The sequence below is a fragment of the Stegodyphus dumicola genome, chromosome 2, assembly GCF_044657685.1.
Source record: "Stegodyphus dumicola isolate Sdum_Otavi_A_Nest chromosome 2, ASM4465768v1".
NCBI classification, from domain to species: domain Eukaryota; kingdom Metazoa; phylum Arthropoda; class Arachnida; order Araneae; family Eresidae; genus Stegodyphus; species Stegodyphus dumicola.
In genome coordinates this window covers 188,790,827-188,814,959 of record NC_140769.1, presented here as the reverse complement: position 1 = coordinate 188,814,959, position 24,133 = coordinate 188,790,827, and the positions used below count along the sequence as shown (strand labels likewise).

The 24,133-nt window shown below is 31.8% G+C and overlaps 2 protein-coding genes across 4 annotated transcripts in view; one reads left to right on the top strand and one right to left on the bottom strand.

The window, feature by feature from the left end:
- DCTN4-p62 (dynactin subunit 4) overlaps nucleotides 1–7,093 on the bottom strand; it is a 59,069-nt gene extending 51,976 nt beyond the window's left edge. The window contains exons 1-4 of the mRNA XM_035365356.2: nucleotides 6,907–7,093; nucleotides 5,946–6,016; nucleotides 5,648–5,826; nucleotides 1,628–1,671 (exon numbers count right to left, since the gene is read on the bottom strand). Of these exons, the coding sequence (XP_035221247.2) occupies nucleotides 1,628–1,671; nucleotides 5,648–5,826; nucleotides 5,946–6,016; nucleotides 6,907–7,035 (423 nt within the window). The 5' untranslated portion in view covers nucleotides 7,036–7,093. The remainder of the gene's footprint in view (nucleotides 1–1,627; nucleotides 1,672–5,647; nucleotides 5,827–5,945; nucleotides 6,017–6,906) is intronic.
- Nucleotides 7,094–7,480: 387 nt separating this feature from the next.
- Nucleotides 7,481–24,133, top strand: part of LOC118194160 (uncharacterized) — an 83,550-nt gene continuing 66,897 nt past the window's right edge. The window contains exon 1 of one of the 3 annotated variants that reach the window (XM_085811556.1): nucleotides 7,481–7,725. The gene's annotated coding sequence lies outside the window, so the exon portion shown is untranslated. Of the gene's footprint in view, nucleotides 7,798–24,133 lie in introns of all 3 variants that reach the window. The other 2 variants (XM_085811557.1, XM_085811555.1) reach the window with 2 other exon arrangements.

Sequence of the window (24,133 nt, the reverse complement as noted above, 5' to 3'; positions counted from 1 at the left end):
ATAATGAGTCATATTTAATAATTTTTTATTAAAATAAACTAATACAAAGAAATAACTAAAAATTTTAAAGTCATCATTCAAAAATTAAAAATAAGAAGTTATACAAAAATATGTACATTATAAGCCCATAAAACTTTTACTGAAAATCCAAAGTTATATTCGAAATTTTAAACAGTCACGAGCAATTAAAAATCCTGATTCTGCTCTGATTTTTGTATTTTCTAGAAACATCATGACTAATAATTTTAATTTTACAATGTTTTTTTTAAACTTAAGTAACTGATTAATTATAGAAATAACATATTTTAACGAATCAGATTTCAATTAACAGCAGATATAATGTATCAGCCAAAGTCAAACATATCATGATGATTATCTAACAGCTAATGATTTTAAACATTTTGATTTCATTACCAAAACAGAAAAAGAAATGTTATTAAAGTTTAATAAAAAAATTATTAGAATTTACAATAAAAATAAAAATATAAAAAATACTTCCACAATAATTTGAAATTATGGGTAGTAGAACATAGAGCTGTTTGTGTTAACAGAAAAGTAAAATCCTTAGGTGATGAAATAAGATTTTTTTTAGGCAAATTATTCAGGAATTTTTAATGTAACTAATTAACGATTCATTACACTGATCTCCAAATAATGAAATATTTATTCTAGGATCTATAATATAAACCTTGTTATTGAAAAGATTTTCTTATTTTTTTTAATCATCTTACGAATATTTTAAAACTTAGCCTTAATGAATGAAAGGCTATGAAAATAAATTTCTTATTTTGTGCTGCGTGTGTGTTTTGTATTTTGTGTTGTACGCCCTAAAAGGGCTGTATGTGATGAAATTAATCAGAAGTTTCTGTATGATTTAGAATGAAAGGAAAAAAAAAAAAAAAAAAAAAAGCATTAACTGACTGGTTTGTAAATAAAGGTTTACTCAATAGTCATTATAAGTGTTCTGTTTGTATGAAGGAAATAAATATGTATGGTCCAACATAAACATTGTTCAGATGGCTTTGAATGGGTTTGTCACAAGAAATGCCACCAACAGTCCAGCACTACGGAGCATATTTTTTACTCTTCTTTTTGTAAATTTATGTGGTGACGGCAGTATGCATATTATAGTTCAGATAATTAGATAAGTTTTTGGATGCTGTTAAGGAATTTTGTGTGCCACAGACTGAAGAGACAGAAATTTCTAAACATGGTACGTTGATATTTCCTTTTTGTAGTGCGTATGTGCCATTATGTGCATTTCCTTTTTTATGTTATTTAATTGTGTGATTTAAAATACAGCTTATTGAGCTTTGATTGGCTACAAATTTCAGTTTTGGTAATGAGTAACTTTGTTTTAACATTATATGACGACATCATTTTCCTAAATTTTGTTTAAGTGAAAATAGATTGATATAAAGTCAAGGGAGAGCACAATGCCGAGTTTGTGCAATTCTCTGATTTTTTCAAGTGAAAATCAATAGCATGGACACCGAATATGTGCAATTCTGTGACTTGCTATTTTGGTTCTGTGTAGCAGACATCTTGAAATTGTGCCTTGCTGGCAAATCACCAAAAATTGCCACCCTGAAATATATTTTTCCAAATTAACAATAATATAACTTACCCTCTTGCTATGGGGATTTTCGATTTCTTGCCATCCCCCACTGGCTGTAAAATAAACAGATACACAAATGAATAATGCTGCACAACAGAATTTATATATCAAGTTATATTATTATTATTTGACACAAAGGCAATTTTACATTTAATTTTGGACTCTCAAATATATCCCAGTTAAAACACTAAGATGAAATTTCCCATACTTTTGTTATAAATAATTACATTCATATGTCTTTAAAAAGTAAATTTTATGTGTATACAAATATACATACATAGACATATCAAACAGGGCTGTGGAGTCAGAGTCGGAATCATGGAGTCTGGCAGATTTTGGGGTCCTTTTGGAGTCGGAGCTGGAGTCGCTAAAAACAGGTTGACTCCAACTCCAGTTTTTGCTGGACAGTTTGAATTTGAAATGAAATTAAAATGAATTGAAAATAAATTCATGACAAGCTGAGTTATTATTTTTATTTATGGACTGTATCATTAATAAACAGTTATTTTCTATTTTATTGACATATTAATAAATAAATATAAGGGAGGATGGATGCGATATATTCCATTAGTGATTAAACTGATTCATTTAGTTACAAATCTCACTGGTAAATTTAGGTAAGCAGCAATAGCAGCAAGAACTCCCAAAATTGATGCCATTCTTAGGAAGCAAGCAGGAAAAGAAGCAATTATTGATCAAGCAACATGATAAGGAAGTACATATTTGATGATAAAGAGGTTTCCAGAACTAAGAACTTTTTAAAAGATGGAGATAACCCTAATGTTTCACTAACAGAAAGACTGTGGAATGATCTTTCAGAATTGGAAACTTTTCTTTCTACACCGTATTCAGCCACAAAAAAACTGCAATCTGAAGAATTGACAGGAGGCGAGAATGGGATGTTTGTTCTTTCTGAAATGAAGGGTTTATTGCAGAAGGAATCACATCTTCAATGAAGAAAAGAGAAACTAGTTTGCTAGACAATGAGATCTTGATGAGGGGTAGAGTAGACTTGTATTATGGCGAAGTTGTACCCCTTGTATTATGGCGAAGTTGTTGTTTGATTTATCGCCAAGTTGTTGTTTCATTTATCGTAGCCTGAGTAGTTCAATGTTATGGAGACCCTATTGTGATGTAATCGGGTGCATGATTCTGGAAAATTTTGAATCATGGGATGTTTTGTAAGTGTTTTTGTGGTGTGTGTTGGCTTGATTCTTTAGACGGTAGAATGGTCAAATGTAGTAAGATTAATTTGAAGTTTCTATACGATTTGGAGCAAAAGGGAAAAAGAGCTTTAATTGACTGGTGTGTAAATGAAGGTTTACTTAGTGGCCATTATAAGTGTCCTGTATGTAGGAAGAATATGCGTCTAGTCGAACATAAAAACCGTTTAGATGGATTTGAATGGGTTTGTAGGAAGAAAGGTTCAGATGGTTACTATGTGAAGCGTTCAAACAGAAAGAGTACCTGGTTTGAAAAAGTCATTTGATTATGATTGATATTTTGATTTTTACGTGGCTCTGGGTGTACGAAGCGAACTCGAAAATCATGGTAAGTGAATATTTGCTTTTGGTAGTGCTTAAATGGGGTTTTCATCCGCAGAGAACCCGTTGGCGCCGTTGCATTTTTACTTGCCAAGCTCGATGAGCCGAGCCGTAAACGTGGTTTTTAGTGTATGTAAATTCAAGTTAGCAGACAATGGTAGTAAAAATTCACAGATAATAAGTATGTAGATGTAAAACTAACAGGTTAAACGTGATATACGAAAATAAATTTGTATTAAATTCAAGTTAGCACTGAAAACAATGTATTAAGCATAACGGGAAGTAGAAATTCATTTAAAAAATAAAAATTAGTATTGTTATACTTACGTTTACATTATACTTATATGTATTTTCTTTAATTCATATAGAATACTAATATTTCTATTACAAGTGTCATTTTTCATTATTAAGTACTTGGCCTGTTGATTGATGTATTTCGGTAAGAGCCATGCCCATGTAATAAATTAATGAATGCATGACCTTTAATACATCCATTTTACATAGTTTTCAGTATTTTTTTTTTTTTTTTTTTCAAGTTACTTGCATACAGCTTAAAGCATTTTACATTGAAAAAAATACCTGTCCTTTTTCATAGTATATTTCACAATACAAATAACCTTCAACAGTAATGAAATTTTCTTCAGTATTGTTAAGTTAATAAAACTAGAACTTTATACATTTAAAAATTATTTTAGGATTTGGAAACCTCATGGTTCTGCGTGCTTACAGCTGTTCATAATTAAGAACATAACGTGAACAGCATGTTACAAATTAGCATTCACCCCTCCCGCCATATTTTCTTTCTTTGATCCCAAACTGATGAGCCGAGAGCCGGCATCTTTCGACGAAAACTTCTTTAATTATGCGAAAATATTTCTATCTATTCGTTGTTAAAAAATTCAGAAAAAATAACAATAAATAAGAGAAGAATAATATAAATCTCCAAATGCGAACAACGACAACCTTCGCACATGCGAATAAGATGTATTAGCTAGGTTACCATGTTTGAACTATTATCGCCAAAGTTGGCGATATTTACATTTACCGGGTTCTCTGCGGAAGTGCTTCCCTTAAATGTATAACATGTTTTTCCTTTTTATGCTATTTTATTGTTTGGTTTAAAATTTATTTTATTGAGATTATGTATTTTTTATTTGCCTAATATTGTAGAATTGGGTGCTCCTTTGACTTTTTAAGTGAAAATATATCAATGTGTACATGGACAAAGTTAAAAGAGTGTGCAATGCAAGTTTGTGCAATTCTGGAATTTTTTTTTAAAGTGAAAATAGGTCGACGTGTACATGGATAAAGTTGAAAGAGTGCACAATGCCATTTTTGTGCAATTCTGGGATTTTTTTTAAAGTGAAAATAGGTCGACGTGTACATGGATAAAGTCAGAGGAGTTTGTAATGCTATTTTTCTGCAAGTCGGGGGCTTTTTTTTTAAGTGAAAATAAGTCGATGTGTACATGGATACCGAGTTTGTGCAATTGTTTGTCTTGTTATTTTGGCTTTGTGTAGCAGCAATTTTTGTTGCAAAAATCGCAAGCCAAAATAACGAGTCAAAGAATTGCACAAAATCAGTATCCATGTGCCGCCAAGTTTCACCAAGGGGTACCCTAAACTATACTTTTACCCTTGATGAGTTCAATATATGTAGATCTGAAGCACCAAATTTTCTTGGATAACAAGCAAATTAAAAAGACAAAGAAAGCCATCTATGAACTTTCATTAAGAGTGAAATTTTTCTCAGAACAATTGGAGAATTCGAATCAGGAGAGTCAAACTGCAGACATTGCAATTGAATCTCTATCATCCTCTTCCAGTGACGAATTAGATTTTGAGAAATATTTTTGGATAATATTGAAAAGGCTATGGCAAAGCGAATGAAAATAAAGAATCAAGAGCCTTTAGATATAAAAATGAAAAAATACAAACAAGATTTCTACACAGGCTTTGAAGAAATACAGAAATAGGATTGCACTTGCAAAACACATCTTTAAGAACTTATAAAAATCTATCCTGAAAAGTTCAAAGAAGTAGCCCTAACAGTAACAGCTCTTCCTCCTACTCAAGTTATTCTTCTCAGCTCTGAAGTTTATCAAATCGGATCTACGGCCCTCCAACGAAGATCTTCCCGAAGCTATACTGTTTCTTAGAAATAACTAATGCCAGTTTTTCCATTTCATAATAAATGCTAATTAATATAATTTCCTATGGCATCGATTTTTTTTCCTGTAGCATCTATTACTTCTTTTATATTAAAAAAATAAGTTGTAACCCATGTGTGTATGTTTATATATATATATATATATATATATGAGGGAGTCGGAGTCAAAGCTGTATATACAACAGCTTTGGTCGAAGTCTTTAAAATTCCAAGAGTTGGAGAGTCGCTCATTTTCCTCACTGACTCCACAGCCCTGACATCAAATCAGTAATTTTCTTTGATATCTAAATATTCCTTATATAGTTGCAAAAAATACCTGTAGTTTGATCAGGGATGCCTACATCTCGAGATGTCCATCGACAAAAGCCACAAACTAGGTAATACACTTTCTTAGGAATATTTTTGGTTGGATCTTCTGGATTAGGCACTTGAATACTGGTTGCTCTTGTTGATAAGGTATGCATGCAGCTTGGGCAGTCAAAGCAGTTAGAACATCTACAAAATGATACATAAGGTAATTCACTGAAATATATGAAATTTTAACTGATTAACTGAAAAATTAGTGTGTGTCTAGAATTGCGTTTACAATGGAAAGGGAAGCTCAGAATACTCACTTATTTTTTTTCAACCTCGCTTCAGGAGTTGGCATATATTCCAAGCAGTTCTGGCAGTAATGGGAATCGACCTAAAAATGTATGGTAATAAATATACAAAACTGTAAAGGCTTGCATTACTACAATAATTGGCACAGCTTTAGTATTAGTCCTTTTTGGCGACATTTTGGAGCGATAAATGAAAAATTATGATAACCTTGGTAACCCTAAATACTGAGCTTCAAACATGCCGCCATTTCTGTCCACATAACTTTAACGAATTTGATAGGTATCAGAGCTTTGATGGCAGGAGGGATAAATTGTGTGTTTTTCTTAAAGTTACTTTTGTGTTAGGAAAGCACAACATTTAAAATATTTTTTAAAAAGCCAAATTTTTTATAGTTAAAACTGGTGCTTTTAATATTACATTACATGAGTCTTGACATTTTTTCATATGTCAACTCTGCATATTATTATAAACTCCAACCCCCGCCCCCCAAGGAAAACACATTTTCAGTAGCATGAGGTAAACTCTTGGTGTTTCCTTTGCTAAGGAGATCAAAATTACCATGGTCTAAAAACACTTATTTACCTCATATTAGAACTATAGGGATGTGTAATTGCATGAATTCATAGGTTCAAATCAGGACCAAAATCAGGTTTCCTTATTGCTTTTATAACATTTTCATAATTTGTCTGACTATAAAAAATATAATGTTGCTTAGATTATGGAATATATTGCTTATAATTTAGAGTTCTCAAATTTTGTAAATCTTACAACCTAACAGCTGTATGTGAATAACCTTCACTGAGTATTATTACTTTTATTAATAGTATGTTGACATAACAGTCGACTTTTAATTTTAAATTTTATGCAAATTTTCTACATTACTTAAACATTTTATATAACAGAAATCTGAATTTTTTGTAATAAAAACTCTATAATAAAAGATGGAAATTTAATAAGAGATGGAAATAAAACCTCATGGGAAACGCAATCTCCACATCTTAACTTAGAGCAGTGGCGGCAAAAATATATTTTTGTGATTGGATGCTCTGCGCCACAAGTGCAAACATATAAAACATCATCGAGTTCAAATATTTTTGACATAATTACACTAACAACTGAATATGCAATGAATTCATAACACCAATATCACACAGCTTTGAAACTTCCCTTTAAATGATTCCTTATATCGATAGACTAGCAGTCGATAAGAAGTGAGGCTACATGCAAACGTAGAAAATTTTCAAAGACTTATATTTTAGATATACCGTGGTATTTAATTGAATGTATTTATACATGGGAAGATATAATACTTTAGTTAATTTATTTTAACTAATCTTCAATTAATTAGAGAATTGTTTGGTGCTCACAAAGCAAGAAATATATTCAGAAAATTTTAATTAATTTATAGTGCCTAATTCTAAGCAAGTGTTAAAGAGCGCTTTTGATTATTTAGATGAAGATACGCCTTTGAAAACTTTAATATTTTTTTAAACGCGGAACTATATTTTATTATTATTCAGTTCTGGGCACATATGAATGTATGTTTATAAGCCTTCTAAATGTCTAGAAGCATATGACGTAACTTTTCCGTGCATTTTATGTTGATAACTATTATTCACGGAAAACTGCAACAAACAACAACAAAAAACAAAAAATAAGGTCTGGCATTCTGCGCTATGTTGATGGCTGACGCAGCAATGGTGCAGGCCGTGTTTTGACGCAGAAGGGGATGTTAAGATACGCTGAAATGAAAGTATCAATATGGAGTGGGTGGAACCACTTCGTAGACTAGTAAGGAAATACACTTGCTTAATTAAGGTCTAATTTCCAGCGTAATGGCGAGAATATAGCTCGCACCACAATGTATGTACACAGTGATTATTCATTTCATCTTAATTTCATTTTATTATTTATTGTTATTCTTGACATATCCCATATTCAGGAAATATCCGAGATCGGAAAGTATTCATAATTTTATTTTGCTGAAAAAAAAAAAAAAAAAAAAAAAAAAAAAAAATAACCTACATTAACTCTTAATCTGTTAATTTTGTTGGTATAAATTTCTAGCTCGGTATTTATGGAGTGTAATTTATAATTGTTTGTTTTCGAAATGGGTGCTATGTAATTACGAAGGTTTTAGGAACAATACCACTCTTCATTTGTAGTATATATCCAAACTTTTTTTTTACATATTCTTATTTAATTTGTGAGTTTGCATTTATTTTTTAAATAATAACAGTTTTCTATTGCTGAAAATTTTAGTATATTATGAACTGTGTCAGTGTACCTTTCACTCGATATTTTAAATGCATAATTCTTTATATTTTGTTTATTTTTTAAAATTTATCATAATGTATACTGTTGCAAAATACTTGCAGAAAAGTTTGACATGTGTAGCATAATGGAATTGCATTTCACCCTATAAGCAATACTTGCAAAGCTACACTTTTCTAATTTTGTTTCAGTTATTGGCATGTAAGGTATGTGCTTATTTTTGTTTTAATTAAACTTTCAGAATTGCTTTGAATTATTTCTCCCTCCCCTCCCACTTGTCTTTTTTTGCTTGATGAGTTAGAATGCTGTATGAGCAATAATTTAAAATTATAATTACAAATATTAGATATTAGCTGGAATATATTTTTAAATGTATGTTTTGTTAGATTTTGATCCCAGTTTACCTTCTTTAACAATTTTTAATGTTATGATCTAATTAAAGTATGTACCAAATCACTATGAGATTCTATGAGTACAATTAAGAATCCACATTCTGTTTAAAAATTCATCAGTTTGATGGGTAAAAAAAACTTTAATTATTTGATATCTGTCCAGCCTTGAATTTTAAAGCAAGAGAAGAAATTTAGGTGCTCTTCTGTTATAAGAACCAGACTTGGAAGTTATATGCATATATATGGTTGTACATACACAGATACATATGTATGTACATACAAACATGGATATGTGAACACATCCATCCATACATGCATACATTTCTGGACCTAGCCCTGATAACAGAGCAGTACCAGAATTTATATCTAGTTCATTTGGAAACCTATATTTTGGTAATGAATAGTTGGAGAATGCCTGCATATGGTTGTGCATACACAGATACATATGTATGTACATACATACATGCATACATTTCTAGACCTAGTCCTGATAACAAAGCAGTACCAGAATTTATATCTAGTTCATTTGAAAACCTATATTTTGGTAATGAATAGTTGGAGAATGCCTGCAAACACTTTTAAAATTGTACGTAAGCGAAAATTAAGTATTAAAATCTCTCTGCATATGGGTTACTTCTTAATAACAATCTCCATGCTTAAACAAATTCTGTCGTTTTACAAGATAAAATTAAGAAAATATGCATAAACTCAACAATAGCAGAGTAGTTAATACTAGCAGTTACATTCTAGGATCAATTTGTAATAGCAAAACTGAATGACTGCATAGGTAATTCATGATTTTTCTGATATGTGATATGTTCAGAATTGCTTTGAATTATTTCTCCCTCCCCTCCCACTTGTCTTTTTTTGCTTGGATGAGTTAGATTGCTGTATGAGCAATAATTTTAAAGTATAATTACAACTATTAGATATTAGCTGGAATATATTTTTAAATATATGTTTTGTTAGATTTTGATCCCACTTTACCTTCTTTAACAGATTTTAATGTTATGATCTAATTAAAGTATGTACCAAATCACTAGGAGATTCTATGAGTACAATTCAGAATCCACATTCTGTTTAAAAATTCATCAGTTTGATGAGTAAAAAAACTTGAATTATTTGATATCTGTCCAGCCTTGAATTTTAAAGCAAGAGAAGAAATTTAGGTACTCTTCTGTTGTCAGAACCAGACTTTGATGTTATATGCATATATATGGTTGTACATACACAGATACATATGTATGTACATACATACATGGACATGTGAACACATCCATCCATATATTTCTGGACCTAGTCCTGATAACAGAGCAGTACCAGAATTTATATCTAGTTCATTTGGAAACCTATATTTTGGTAATGAATAGTTGGAGAATGCCTGCATATGGTTGTACATACACAGATACATATGTATGTACATACATGCATACATTTCTGGACCTAGTCCTGATAACAAAGCAGTACCAAAATTTATATCTAGTTCATTTGAAAACCTATATTTTGGTAATGAATAGTTGGAGAATGCCTGCAAACACTTTTAAAATTGTACGTAAGCGAAAATTAAGTATTAAAATCTCTCTGCATATGGGTTACTTCTTAATAACAATCTCCATGCTTAAACAAATTCTGTCGTTTTACAAGATAAAATTAAGAAAATATGCATAAACTCAACAATAGCAGAGTAGTTAATACTAGCAGTTACATTCTAATATCAATTTGTAATGACAAAACTGAATGACTGCATAGGTAATTCATGATTTTTCTGATATGTGATATGTTCAGAATTGCTTTGAATTATTTCTCCCTCCCCTCCCACTTGTCTTTTTTTTGCTTGGATGAGTTAGAATGCTGTATGAGCAATAATTTTAAAGTATAATTACAACTATTAGATATTAGCTGGAATATATTTTTAAATATATGTTTTGTTAGATTTTGATCCCAGTTTACCTTCTTTAACAGTTTTTAATGTTATGATCTAATTAAAGTATGTATCAAATCACTAGGAGATTCTTTGAGTACAATTCAGAATCCACATTCTGTTTAAAAATTCATCAGTTTGATGAGTAAAAAACTTCAATTATTTGATATCTGTCCAGCCTTGAATTTTAAAGCAAGAGAAGAAATTTAGGTACTCTTCTGTTATCAGAACCAGACTTGGAAGTTATATGCATATATATGGTTGTACATACACAGATACATATGTATGTACATACATACATGGATATGTGAACACATCCATCCATACATGCATACATTTCTGGACCTAGTCCTGATAACAGAGCAGTACCAGAATTTATATCTAGTTCATTTGGAAACCTATATTTTGGTAATGAATAGTTCGAAAATGGCTGCAAACACTTTTAAAATTGTACATAAGCGAAAATTAAGTATTAAAATGTCTCTGCATATGGGTTACTTCTTAATAACATAATCTCCCTGCTTAACCCTTTCAGGGGCGGTGGTTTCGCCTTGAAACCGCGTTTTCAACATTTTTTTTAATTTAGAAAATTTGGTTTTTTTTTTTCTCAAAACCGCTGCTAAAATTAAATTACTTCTTAAAGCTGATAACAGATGACAGCAGCAAACCTTTCTGGCATCCATTAATTGATACGAATCATTCAAAAATAGCTTCTTTTGCATCCTTCTTTTTTGACGCATTTTAAAAGCAAAAAACCCAAAAAATTTTAATTTTTCCACAATATATTTTATAAGCAGGCATCAATGAGTAATGAAATGTTCTTAGTTCACAAAAAAAAGTAATGGAACCCTTTTAAATTTGAATGTTTTCATTGCGGTTTCAGTATGAAACCACCACTCCTCTGGGACATTGAAGAAATGATCAGATGACGCAGTCACGAGATTTTTTGCAGTTGTGTTTATTGCTTTCGGATCACTGCTGTAAACAGTTGCACAATATCTTCGTTTGAGTGGCTTCAAAGATGAGGATTTATGGAGCTTTTGAGAGAGGGCATTTCTTATTTTTTACAGAGACACAGAGCACACTGAAAAACACTCGTAGTTGCGTTTTTATTATGCTTCTCTTAGCGGTCGCTTTTCTCATGCTTCTAGTTCATAGTAAAATAATTGTATGCATCTTAATTCCTTTTATTTTTACATATAATTTTCTTAGTTATAAACATAATTTTTAAAAATATTTCATAGTTTTATGCAAGTAATTTAGTGCATTATTAGTTACTTTTTGTCTCATACTTTTTTGTTTCCTGTTTTAAATCATTTATGTTGTCTATAGGACCATTGCATGTCATTATGCTTACTTTTTCATAACTTTTAAAAAATCATAACATTGAGCCCCTGAAAGGGTTAAACAAATTCTGTCGTTTTACAAGATAAAATTAAGAAAATATGCATAAACTCAACAATAGCAGAGTAGTTAATACTAGCAGTTACATTCTAGGATCAATTTGTAATGGCAAAACTGAATGACTGCATAGGTAATTCATGATTTTTCTGATGTGTGATATGTATAAGAGCCACTCTTAGAAAGTAGTTCATAAAATTTTTCTGTTCTAAAGCCTTATTCAACTAATCCTAAATGCGAAGACTATAGTACTTTAAAACATTATCTTTCAACTGAGGGTTAATTTAATAAATAAAGATGAATGCTTATTGATGATTTTGTGAAGATATATGATAATGTATCGAGTTTGGTGAAATGATTGGGTTTTTTTTAAAGGGCTACAGTCAAAAGTCTTTAATCTGGACGTCTATAATCCAGAATGATCTATAATCCGGACCTCAAAGCTACAAACTTTCTGCGCATGCGGGAACGCGTAATGTGTTGACACATGCGCATAATACCTTTACGCATGTGCATATGCGTTTACACATGCACGTTTAATGTATAACGGACGGTATAAGCTAGGCTAAAATTATCTAATTATGTATTTCAGTTAATGTTGCAGATTGCGTTGTTCCCTAATCTTCTAATTGGATTTGGCTTATTATTTTTTGCAGATTGTTACAGAAATTTTATAAAAGTAAGATTGAACTTTTGATTATGCCAAAAAGAATTTCAGATTCTGGAGCTGGCAAAGGATCTACAAAGCGAAAACATGTTTCGATGTCCATCAAACAAAAAGTGGAATTGCTGCAAAAAATGGATAAAGGCATATCGTTTGTTTCTCTAACCATTCCAAAATCTGTTTATCAATTTCACGCTGCACGCTGCTCTGCAAGGGGGGGCGGGGCATCGCGGCGTCCAATGAACTGGAAGTTGATTTGTCAGCACTATCCTCATCTTCAGGGCAGATGTTTTTATTTTATTCAGCTTTATGATTCCTTACTAAATGTAGTATTTCATATCGATGTACTCCATCTTTGATATGATTTAAATCAAATTCCTCGTCATTATAAATATCACGAATACACATCAAATAGTTTTCTGGTAGCAATTTTTTAATTTCAACTATGCGTAATGTATGCTTTCGCATGCGCGCTTTGAAAGAAATATTTAATAAAGTAAACAAATAAATATTAAGCTTTTTTTTTTTTTTTTGTAAATTTTGATACCCTTTAGATCATAATTGCTCTTTATTTCATAAATTATGGTTTCATATTTTTAATTTTATAATTTCTGCATGCCATGTTACCAGATTTAAACTGATGATCTATAATCCAGAAAAATCAGTAATCCGGAATTGCCGAAGTCCTGACGAGTCCGGATTAAAGACTTTTGACTGTATTTAATTTTTCTGCATTATATTTGAAAGCATAATCTCTATTATCTCGATTCAGTATTTATATACTATGTTTTGTCTGTGATTTGAGAGTAACTGTGTTGTTGCTTTCCAATAACAATATTTGATTTGTAGTAATAAGTTATGGTAATAAATGCTAAATTCTTTAATTAATAATTTTTACTTTTTTGATAGCTTTGAAAAGAGGTTACATAAAATTGGCTTTTTATGAACTATCTTTAACTGTAGGTATGTTAATCTTGTTAAAATTTACTCTACAGTACCCCTTGGTGAATTGTTTCTTTTTTGACGCAACGATTGGCTCCAGGAAGGGTCAGCACCAATTTCAAGGATGGTGCCCATTCTTCCACGCACTACACAAAACCAAAACAAGAAGTCAGACTTACACAAACTCGGTGTCCATGTACACATCAACTTATTTTAACATAAAGAAATCAAAGAATTGCACAAACTAGGCATTGGGCACTGCCTTAACTTTGGCCATGTACACATCAATCTATTTTCACTTAAAAGAAAATCGGGAAGCTAAAACAAAGATAAAACTAGTATGTTAACTAGAAAAAATTCACTGCTATCTTAAAACACAGGAAATAACAAATAACCAAAAATACATATTTTCTAACATAAAAACATTAAACAACAAATCTTTTAGCAAAAATTAGCATACAGAGACGAATAAATAAATAAAATGTCAATTTTTTAACACACCTTTTTTCACGTGCATACATTCATGCTTCCCACTACTATCTCCTCCATCTTCCACATAAGCAAGTCAATTACATTTTTGGTCGTTTCAGCTCATCTGCTGTTAATGGCGGATAAATACATATAATAGCGTCCAAACCATCAACATTCAACCTCTTACTTACCTCGGACATACTCAAATGATCGTACTCTCGTCAAAATACAACACCAACGCTCGTGCAACCCAATACAGCAGTTGAAAAGAATGGTTGAAGAACCAATACCACTTGGAGATTTTTTTCAGACAGAAACCAAGGGGTATCTTACAGTAAAGCTCAGCCATTAGTCTTATTTCTTTATATTATGATGTATTGGAATGTGCATTCATTAAAAAAAAAATAGTTTTTCCTCTTTCACATAGAATTGCCAATTTTTTTAAAATATGAAATAATTGAGCTTGTTCCTTCATATTAATTTCATTAGAAATGCTATTTCTTCATGTGGAATGAAACTTCTGGGACTGTCACTTTCAGTATAGTTTCTTAATAATCACCTTCCTTTGCAGCTTGATCCTAATATCAAATGAATTCTACTAAATAAGATTTGAGATGCTGGCATGCATTTCTGCACTTATTTCTGTATTTTATAGGATCCTGCGTCTGTTTTACACACTGGATATTAACACTTATTTCAGGAGTTTGTGAAGTTGCATTTAGAATTGGCTTTTCCATCGATAAAGCCAATAATCCCTTGAACAATCTCTGTAAATTGCACTGCTATCTTAAATGCTATCATCAATTTTCTCTTATAGAATTGCAGCGATTTAGTCGGCAGTGAGCAGAAAACAATTTCTATTAAATGCCATTAAAAACCCATTGTGTCGGAAATATATTTTTCTTTGTTTTTTTTTTTTTTCTTTGTTTTTGTTTTTGTAAATATGCTTTTATAAGTTCTGACGTCTTTGTTATTTTTTTGTCATTTATTTCAGCAGTGCATATTTCTTGCTACTAGCCATTGCGAACTGTACTGGTTTTTACCAAGCACAAGCAGCTTTTTCTTTTCAAAATTTAATTAGTGTTAATTTATTGTATCGGCAATAACATAACATTAGTGGCACTTCCTTCTTATGAAAAGAAGGAAAAGAGCTTAGGTTGCCCAATGCTCTTCCGCTATTTGATCATTTAAATCAAAGGTTTTAAATGGTAACTCCCGTGAAAGGTAAATAATAAATAAATAGATACGATCCCAAACTGACACCAAATATATAGTATCAGCAAAAGATCCCATCTCTAAATTCAGAGTGTCTGTTAAATCGTGAAAACTTCCCAATTGGATGAAGAGCCGATTCAATCCCTTCCAAACCACCAAACGCAAACTCTTGACCAAGTAAGGGTGCGATGGCGAGTCTAAAATTTAATAATAATAAATTAATTAATTAAATAAGGAGGGCAGAGGTGCTTTCTCAAGCCAAATGCCCAGGTGGTGTATAAAGATTTGATATCTATTTCCAAATTACATTCCAAAACACAGCTGTGAGAGGGAAATCCCTGCATAGTTTCTTTTACAAAAACAAAAACAAAAAAAAAAAAAAAAAAAAAACTCGCAGGGCGTCTCAATGCTTGTTTCTTGTGGTTTCAAATTCACCTTACCTGTAGGTGTTTAGTATACATCAGAAACCCTATTATGCCAGAGAGCCCTTTGTATAGAAGGGCTTGATCAAAGCTAATATAGGGAAACCCAAGGAATTTGTTTCTAGGGACAGAAAACACCGGACATCGTCCCAGGAAGTGAAAAGGTGTTTCCTCTTCTCCACAAGCTGGGCAGAGAGGAGATTCGACAAGACCACATTTGTGGAGATGCTTGGCCAGATAAGCAAGTCCGGTAACAATTTTAATTACCTGGGTTACGTCAGGTAATTCAAAATAAGTTAGTTCTACTGAGCACCAATTTAAAATGAGCGCAGCCTGGTAGTTTAGACCATATATCATCATGTTTGTTCTTGATCCAGCTTCTTACTTTTTTTTAACAGTTTGATATGAAACTGGGTAAAATGGTTCTGGGCCAGACATGGGTAGCAGACATGCAAAGCATTGTATCGGCAATAAATAAATCATATGGCCATAATAAATGAAATCTGTTTTCAAACCAATTTCTAACTTGAATTCCCGTATGCCACACTGGCTTCTAAAATTTAAGTACAGGATCGAAAAATCAAAATAAAATAGAAAAGTGAAACTTGATTCATACCAAAAGTAGCGAATCTATTTATGCCTAAAAGGGAATAATCTTTGCATACAGAAATTAAAACAGTTTTTAATTTTCATAAGTCATGTATGATGTCACATTAATTTGTGTTTAGAGCAAAACGAAAAGTACGAAAGACCGAAACGAAAAACGAAAGTCCACCTCGAGTCTTCACGCAAACGTTACAGCGATTACTCATGCATTCAATTAGGTAATCAGCCATCACACGTGCTAGCAATGGCCAATCCTCCATTAGAGCAGTTTTTAACTGAGACATTGTCATACAGCATTGTCCAAGACTGACTGAAGGATGTAAATGAGCATGCCCGAGGACATTCAAATATTTCCAATGGGATTAAGTTTTTGGGAATATGGCATCTGCTCTGTGTGAGAAATGCCCTCGCACTTCTAGCACTCATTAGTGATGTTGGCTTATTGAGAATGGCATTATCATTTACAAGGATAAAATTAGGATCATCAATTTTGCAATACAAAGAAATGGAGAACTTCAGCCCGATACCTCACTTCACAGCCATCACAGAAACATTTTAAAGAGCAGCTGTGTTCCATATCCCATTGAAATTCTACCCCAAGCCATGCCACTGCCAACTTTGAATGGAGGATGTTTGGAATCTAATTCCATAGGTTTTGTTCTTTCCAGACCCTTAACTCTTTATCATCTAATACCCACCAGCGGCCAAGCGGTAAAGTTGCTGAACAGTGGTAGTTCCAAACTGGGTTTGATTCCAGGTGAATGGGCTGGTTGCATGGGCATTTTCATGAATTTCCCCTTGTGTGACATGAAGCCAATTTCTCTTAGAAAATCCTCCATAAAGGCATATCTTCCCTTAGGCAGATAGCCCTAGTGGGCTTTGCTGTAATCTCAGTAAACCAAACAAACGTATCTGATTTCATGGCAAATCTGACTCATCTGTGAACAGGCTGTTGTGCCAATCTGAAATAGTCCAAGCTGAGATGTTGATAACACCACTTTAATATCCTTCTGGATTGAATAGTTTGGTGAATGCAAACACTTCATACCCAGGCATACAGTCCCTTCATGTGAAGACTTCGGTGCACTGGTAGATATTGCCAGACCAAGTGACACTGTAACCATGTATATAACAATTGTGGAGGTTGTTCATTGATATCACTTAAATACTATAGCAATGTAGCGTTCTTTAGAAACTATCAGGGTTCGTAACGGTCCTAATAAGTGCTTATAAGTCCTTATATTTGAAAATAAAATATAAAGGCCCTTATAGATGCTTACATTTTCTTTAAAGCCCTTATTTTTTTTTGTTTTTAGTGCTTATTTTTTTTTGCTTTTAGTGCTTTTTTTTTTTTTTTTTTTTTTTTAATGAACGCGCAATTTCCCCCCGTACCAAAGCTGAAACTAAATAAACAACTTTTCTTCCTAATATGGAATGTCAGATGGTGAATCATACTCCCGGAAATAGCTTTTCCCCCTTTCTCTGCATTAACATAACCTTTGGTGTGCGCGGAGAGTACAGACAGGTAGGTGCTTTTCGTTCTGTTGGTCGAAGAATTGCAAAAGCAGTAGAAAACTCCGGTACATTCGGCGTTCTTTTCCTCCCACCCAAATACTACACACGTTTGAATTTCTATCAAGATCTTAATAATTTGCATTCTCGTTCCGCTTGGTCAGTTCATATTCATGTTTATTATGATCGTTATACTTATATTATGAGCATATCTATGAATGTTTATAATAACATAGTTGCAGTAACTGCTGAAGTAAACTTCCAAAAATGGTTGTGTTTTAACACAGATTAGCTTTCTAAGGAATAATATTCGGAATGCCTTAAATAAAGGGAAAGTAATCGAATAGTCAAAATAATTTCATTTTTTTGGCCAATACATAATACAGTACGAAGGTTGGGAGGTTCTCCCCTTTCTCCGCAAAATCTCGAATAGTGAAACTGTTACAGTTTGCTGCAAAACAAGCAACGGACCCTTTTTTTTGGGGGGGGGGTCACTTTCCAATCTGTATTGAATAGGACTAAAAGTTCTGCGGTCTACCACCCCAAGCGAAGAATGATTCTATTCCGGAAGTTTAACGCAGTCTGTTGAAAATTAGAATGAAAAACACCCCAGATTGGTAAGTCTCTTTCTTTTCCTTTCTTTAGTTCTTTATTCTTCCAATACCGGCAGCAGCTGTTGAATCCGATTGCGTAATATCATGTAGGGAAGAATTACCGTGCACGTATTGCGCAATAACGTTTGCGATATTTTGCAGAGATAATTAATTTTGATGTTCGGTCCGAGATTTGTTTATGAACACTTAAAAGAGTTTTACTGTGCTTGCAAAGCAGAATATTTTTCTGTTCCGTTGGTTTGTTTTCATATGATGCACATATCAAAATGTCAAAAGCATTTATTTAGCAGAAAAATCTAAAGAACGGCTACAGTCTATCCCCCCCCCTCCGCTCCTCTTTTTCAAGTTACGTTCGACTGTCCGAATGTTCGCCAATTTTCAAGTATGCGGGTAGTTGAGCTTTTACTGTTAAAGGATGACTGCATGAAGCAAATTTCTGTCTTCTGATTTCAGAAATGTTCCTCTTGCAATATCTGTTAAGGAAAAACTGATATACGATGGAAATTTAGAAAATGTTCAGAATTTAGATTTAAATTAGTTAAATATCAATATGAGTGGAAAAATAAATTGTATTTATTATTAAGTTCCAAGCGAATAGAATAAATATGCCTTATTATTATTTATTTCCTCTATTTTGAAGTGAAATTTCATCATTAAATCTTGTAATATAGTTTAGTTCTGCAAAGTTTTTTTTTCTTTCATTGTAAACTAGTTCTGTAAATTGAACTGTTATTTAAAATTAAAAAAAAAGTAATTATTTTCCATGGTTGAGGTAATACTTATTCTCTCTTAATAAATACTGCATTTCTCATATTTTAAATTACGAGTCTAATTTTAAGGTTATGCATTTAATGTAATTAGACAGGTGCTTATTTTTTTTTCTTAAAATGTGCTTGAAAAGTACTTATAGGTGCTTATTTTTTTAACTAAAATGTGGCTATGAACCCTGACTATGGTAGCCTTTGTATGACAGGAGACAGGTCTCTGGACAGCTGTTTGCCTTGTTTAGAATTGTTTCCATATTTGCGAAATTCCTAAATGATCAATTGCTGAGAAAAGAGCAAAATCTTTGATTGGCAGTCTTGCTTTAATGCATCTGTCACTATATGCCATTCATTGTCTTCTAGCCGTAGAACTCTGAATGTTATCAAAGTTTATCCAGTGGAAGTTATAAGAACTTTGTATCAACATTTAAATGAGGTTCCTTAAATCTTTCAGAATGCTGCTGTCTACAGTGACTGCCGATTTGGCATATACTACAGTGACTGCCAAATCGGCAGTCACTGTAGTATATGGCAGTAAAAGATGATTGGTTCTAACATATGACTGTAAAATAATTTTTGCATGCACAGCAGTTTTCAGCCACTCAAATTCAACTATGCTTTCCAAAATTGCTAATTTGCATTGCATGCTTAACTTTTGGAAACCAGTGTATATGCATTTCTCAAATATAATATGATTCTTAGAAATGCATCCATCCAGAGAGCTACTTTGAACAGCAGATTTCTAACTGTGATGTTTTACTATGATGGCAAAAAAATTTTATTTGATGTTATGTTTCATATATTTCAACCAATCAGATTGAAGGAAAGATCATGGGACCAAATAATGTAACTTAGTTATGTAAAATTTCTGAAAGCAAAGATTACTGAAAAAATTGTACTGGATGGGGATCCGTAGGAAATTGTCATCTGTTATAGCAGTCTCTTTCCAAAATACATCTTTAACAACTTATAATTTTATTGAATGGAGATTAGTATCTGGTTGTAATGAAAGTTTTCTGCCAAAAACCTTCTTAATAAAGTTAGAAAAAAAGGCATGAAATTAGTACTTTTAGTGTGGGTAGTATTCACAACCCAAATCTATGATTTTCTGCCAACAATTTGCTAGTTTTTCAAAGTCTTCGACACAAAAACTTGTTGGCCACATGTTCAAAAACAGGTCAACCTCATTTTGGATGCCTTGTGCAGAATAGAAGACAGCACCAGCAAGATGTAGCTGCAGGTGTGAAAAGGGTAGAAGTCTGAAGGAGAGATGTTGGGGCTATATGATGGGTGTGGCAAAAGATCCCATTCAAGTCCATAAAGAGTCCAGCCAGTGAATGCAGACATTATCTTGATGGAACATTATCTTTCTTCACCAGAATTTCGTTTGATGTTTTCCCTTGATAGCAGTGTCAACACAGACTAGCATCTCACTGTACACCTTACTGACAAGGGTTTTACCTTTTTCCAGATACTGTTTGTGGATAATACCACCTAACTAACTCCTTAGCAAGCTCTCGAGTGGTTGCGTACTGATCTTCTTCCACAAGTTCTTGCAGGCGGGCTTCATCAACATCAGTAGGCCAGACAAAGCGCTCTGCTTCTTGAATGTCATAGTCCTTGTTTTTAACTTCCGGTACAAAACCTTCACAGTGCTATATGATACAACATTAGTACCTAAAGCTGTAAACATGATTTGGCAACATTCTATAGCTGACTTTTTGCAACAGAGCTGAAAGTAAATGATGATTCTAATCTGGTAGCATGATAGTTCCGTTTCGGATACCTTGCATTGATGCAAGGTATCCGAAACAGATGATGATGATGATGCTATTCTCTTTCTTCCAAATGCCAAAAAGCATTTGACAAAGTATAGATAAATACATAAGCATGAACTGTTTGTGCAGATGACAGTATTTTTGATGACGGGAAACTTTCGTTAAAACCTGATATATTCACAAGTATTAGTAAAATTTGTTAATAAATATGTAGCAATAAATAATAATAAAGTATGTATATTTAATAAATACGTAGCATCCTTTTCATTAGCTGGCTGTTCTCACAGATGCATATCATAAGGAAAATTCATTCAAATAACATGTTAAAAATTTATGAAGAGCTGTTTCAAGAATTAAAAATTATAATCAAGTAATTGAAAATGATCGCGGGTTTTCAAGAAAATGGCATTATTGTTTCAGTTTAGCAAGTTTTGAAAATATTTGTACCTTGGTAGATTTAATATGCAAGATTCTTTATTTAGGATGGTTTTTGATATGCTATTTTTATTAAAATATTGCATACTATTTCAAAATCATTTTCAATTTGAAGTAATATTTTCTTTGGAGTTTGATTTGCATTCTGTAAAGTCTATCATAGAAATTGGAATTTAAAGTGATTTGTGATCAAATATTACATTAGTTGGATTTAAGTTTAAATTAAGTTTCATAGATGCTTTTTTCATTTGATTATGATTGTCTTTCAGTTTCATTTTTTTCAAATGTGACTGTTTAAAAGGATCTTTTAATCAGTTTTTGAATACTAGGTTGTTTCACAACGTGATGCACAAAAGAGGTTTTGCTTGTTTTTAGACTATAGCATATTGATGCTTTCTTATATCACATATTAAATGAGTGATCCATAATATTGTTAAGGTGACTTCATATGTAGTTTGTAAGGTTTCTCGTAAGATTTCATTTATCAGGAAATGTGGATTCTAATGAAGTGTTTTAATAATAAGCAAATTATGCGACTAATTGATTTGATATTCTATGTGTTTTAAATATCAGTCTTCTCTGTAGTCTGAAATTCTGCAGAGTAAGCAAATGTGAAACGTAAGTTCTTTTTTTTTTTTTTTTGGTTTATAATTGATTATTATAAACATTATTTTGTTAATATTAGTAATCACTCCGTGCCCTTCATGCATCATTTTGACATAGTTTGCTCTGTACAAGGCATGATAAAATATTCATTCTACAATTGCATAATCAACCATGCATGATTTTATCATTCCTTGTGCTTTCTTAAGCTAAATTTGTTCATTTAATTTAGCTCATTCTCATTTCATTCTTTTGAAGCTAAGTAATTTGTTTCCTATATATTAATCACTATATTTTTAACCATTAAAATTATAAATTAAAAAAAATCTAAACTTATTTTATTGGTTTCAGATATTTATCTTGCATCAAAACCTCAAAGAAGATGTAATTTTATTCTGCAAAGTATATTAAATTGAGAAACTAATGGAAATTAACAACTGAACTGCTAAATTATACAATTTACGGTAGTATTTTATGCAGTCTACATTTTCATAGTTAATTTTATATTTTTGCACCAGTTTTGGTTGTAACAGAACTATAAGAGACCTTTTTTATATATATATTTTACTTTAAAGTACAGATCTTGAAGAGATTTCCCTGGCTGAAGTTTGCATTGATATTCATTGGAATTTTTGTGAATGATGCTGAAAACATGCATAATAATATCTCACAAATGCAAATTGTGTCTCACTTCTTTATGTTTTTAGTTTTGGGACACCAGGTGATACCAAAACATTGTAGGCATTTTAATCTTTTGTCTTTCATATATTTTACTATTAGATGTGATATTGATGATATTGGTAATTTATATGTACTATGTTGGAGATTGGTCAAAAGTAATGCTGAAGTTAAATTATTTGAGGTATAAGTATTCATGTATGTGCTTCACTGTCATTTTATATCACCTGATCTATATATTGGTTAGTGAAGGTGCTTTCATAGCAGTAGTCCCAGGTTTGATTATTGGGTGCAGTAGCTTTGGAGAACTCCTTTTGATTTATCTTCTTGAAAATTTTTTAGTGTGGTTTAAGAGGTTTATAAGACTATTGGATTTCATCCATGCATGCTTTCTGGATTTAAATTGAGGTGGAGTTAGATAAAGCCATATTTTCACAAGTTATACTCAAAAACCAACCAACTGTAAGCGGTTATCAGCCCAACTGTAACCGCTTTTGGTTATTGGCGAGACCTGTCATTATTGCTTATGCTGGATCTTGTATAAACACCATTATATTCAAAACTGAATTAATAAACATTATTTATTTATACTATATCTGCCTATCATGAGAACTACTTTAACCAGTGTATTTAACTGGAGGCTGTAACTATAATAAAGGGCCTTATGCATTTCAAATAGGGGTGAGTCAAGTAAAAGTTTTAATGTTATTTTGTTCTAGACAAATGTTAGCTATGGAAAAGACAAAATGAATATTTTAGTAAACTCAGAAAACTTACATCGCCAATTTGTCATTAAAGACGCCCATATGAAAATTGGGTTAGGTTTTATTTCTGCAGCAACAGACCACTGTAGACATTCTTTCGGAAGGTATTCTTGTGGTAGACAGACAGTGAATTGTGGTTAAATTTGAATAAAATACTTTTTAAAGCTTGTTTTATATGTTCTCTTTTTAAAGTCTGATTTTAGTGCTACCTTGCAAATAACTCTTCATACACATATAGTTACGCATTTCCTGTATACGTAATAAAATGTATTTCCTGTATACGTAATAAATTCAATATGTCCAGATAGATTGAATATATTAAATCTATTTTTTTCCTCAGAATCATAAATTCAAACCACCATAATCTTGATTATATTTGTAAGAAGTGTATAAAAGATTCCCCCCCTTTTTTTAAAATCTGTCTAAAAATGGTGTCGAATATAATTTTTTAAAATTTTCTATTTTTTCTTTAAAAGTTTGAAAATTAATGTAAATCTGAATTATTTTATACAATATCTAAGAACATATATTGGGTGTATATTTAGGGTATTCAAGAAGTATAATTTTCAGCTATTATATAATAATGTTACTGGTATTATATTTTGTAGTCATTCCTGTTACAAATTAATTATTTCTTGGCTTTGCTTGATTTCTAAGATTTATTACAATATGTTAATATATCATAAAGAGATAATTTCATACATATGTGGTCTTATTGTGATTCCTGTTATCAGTGACATGGT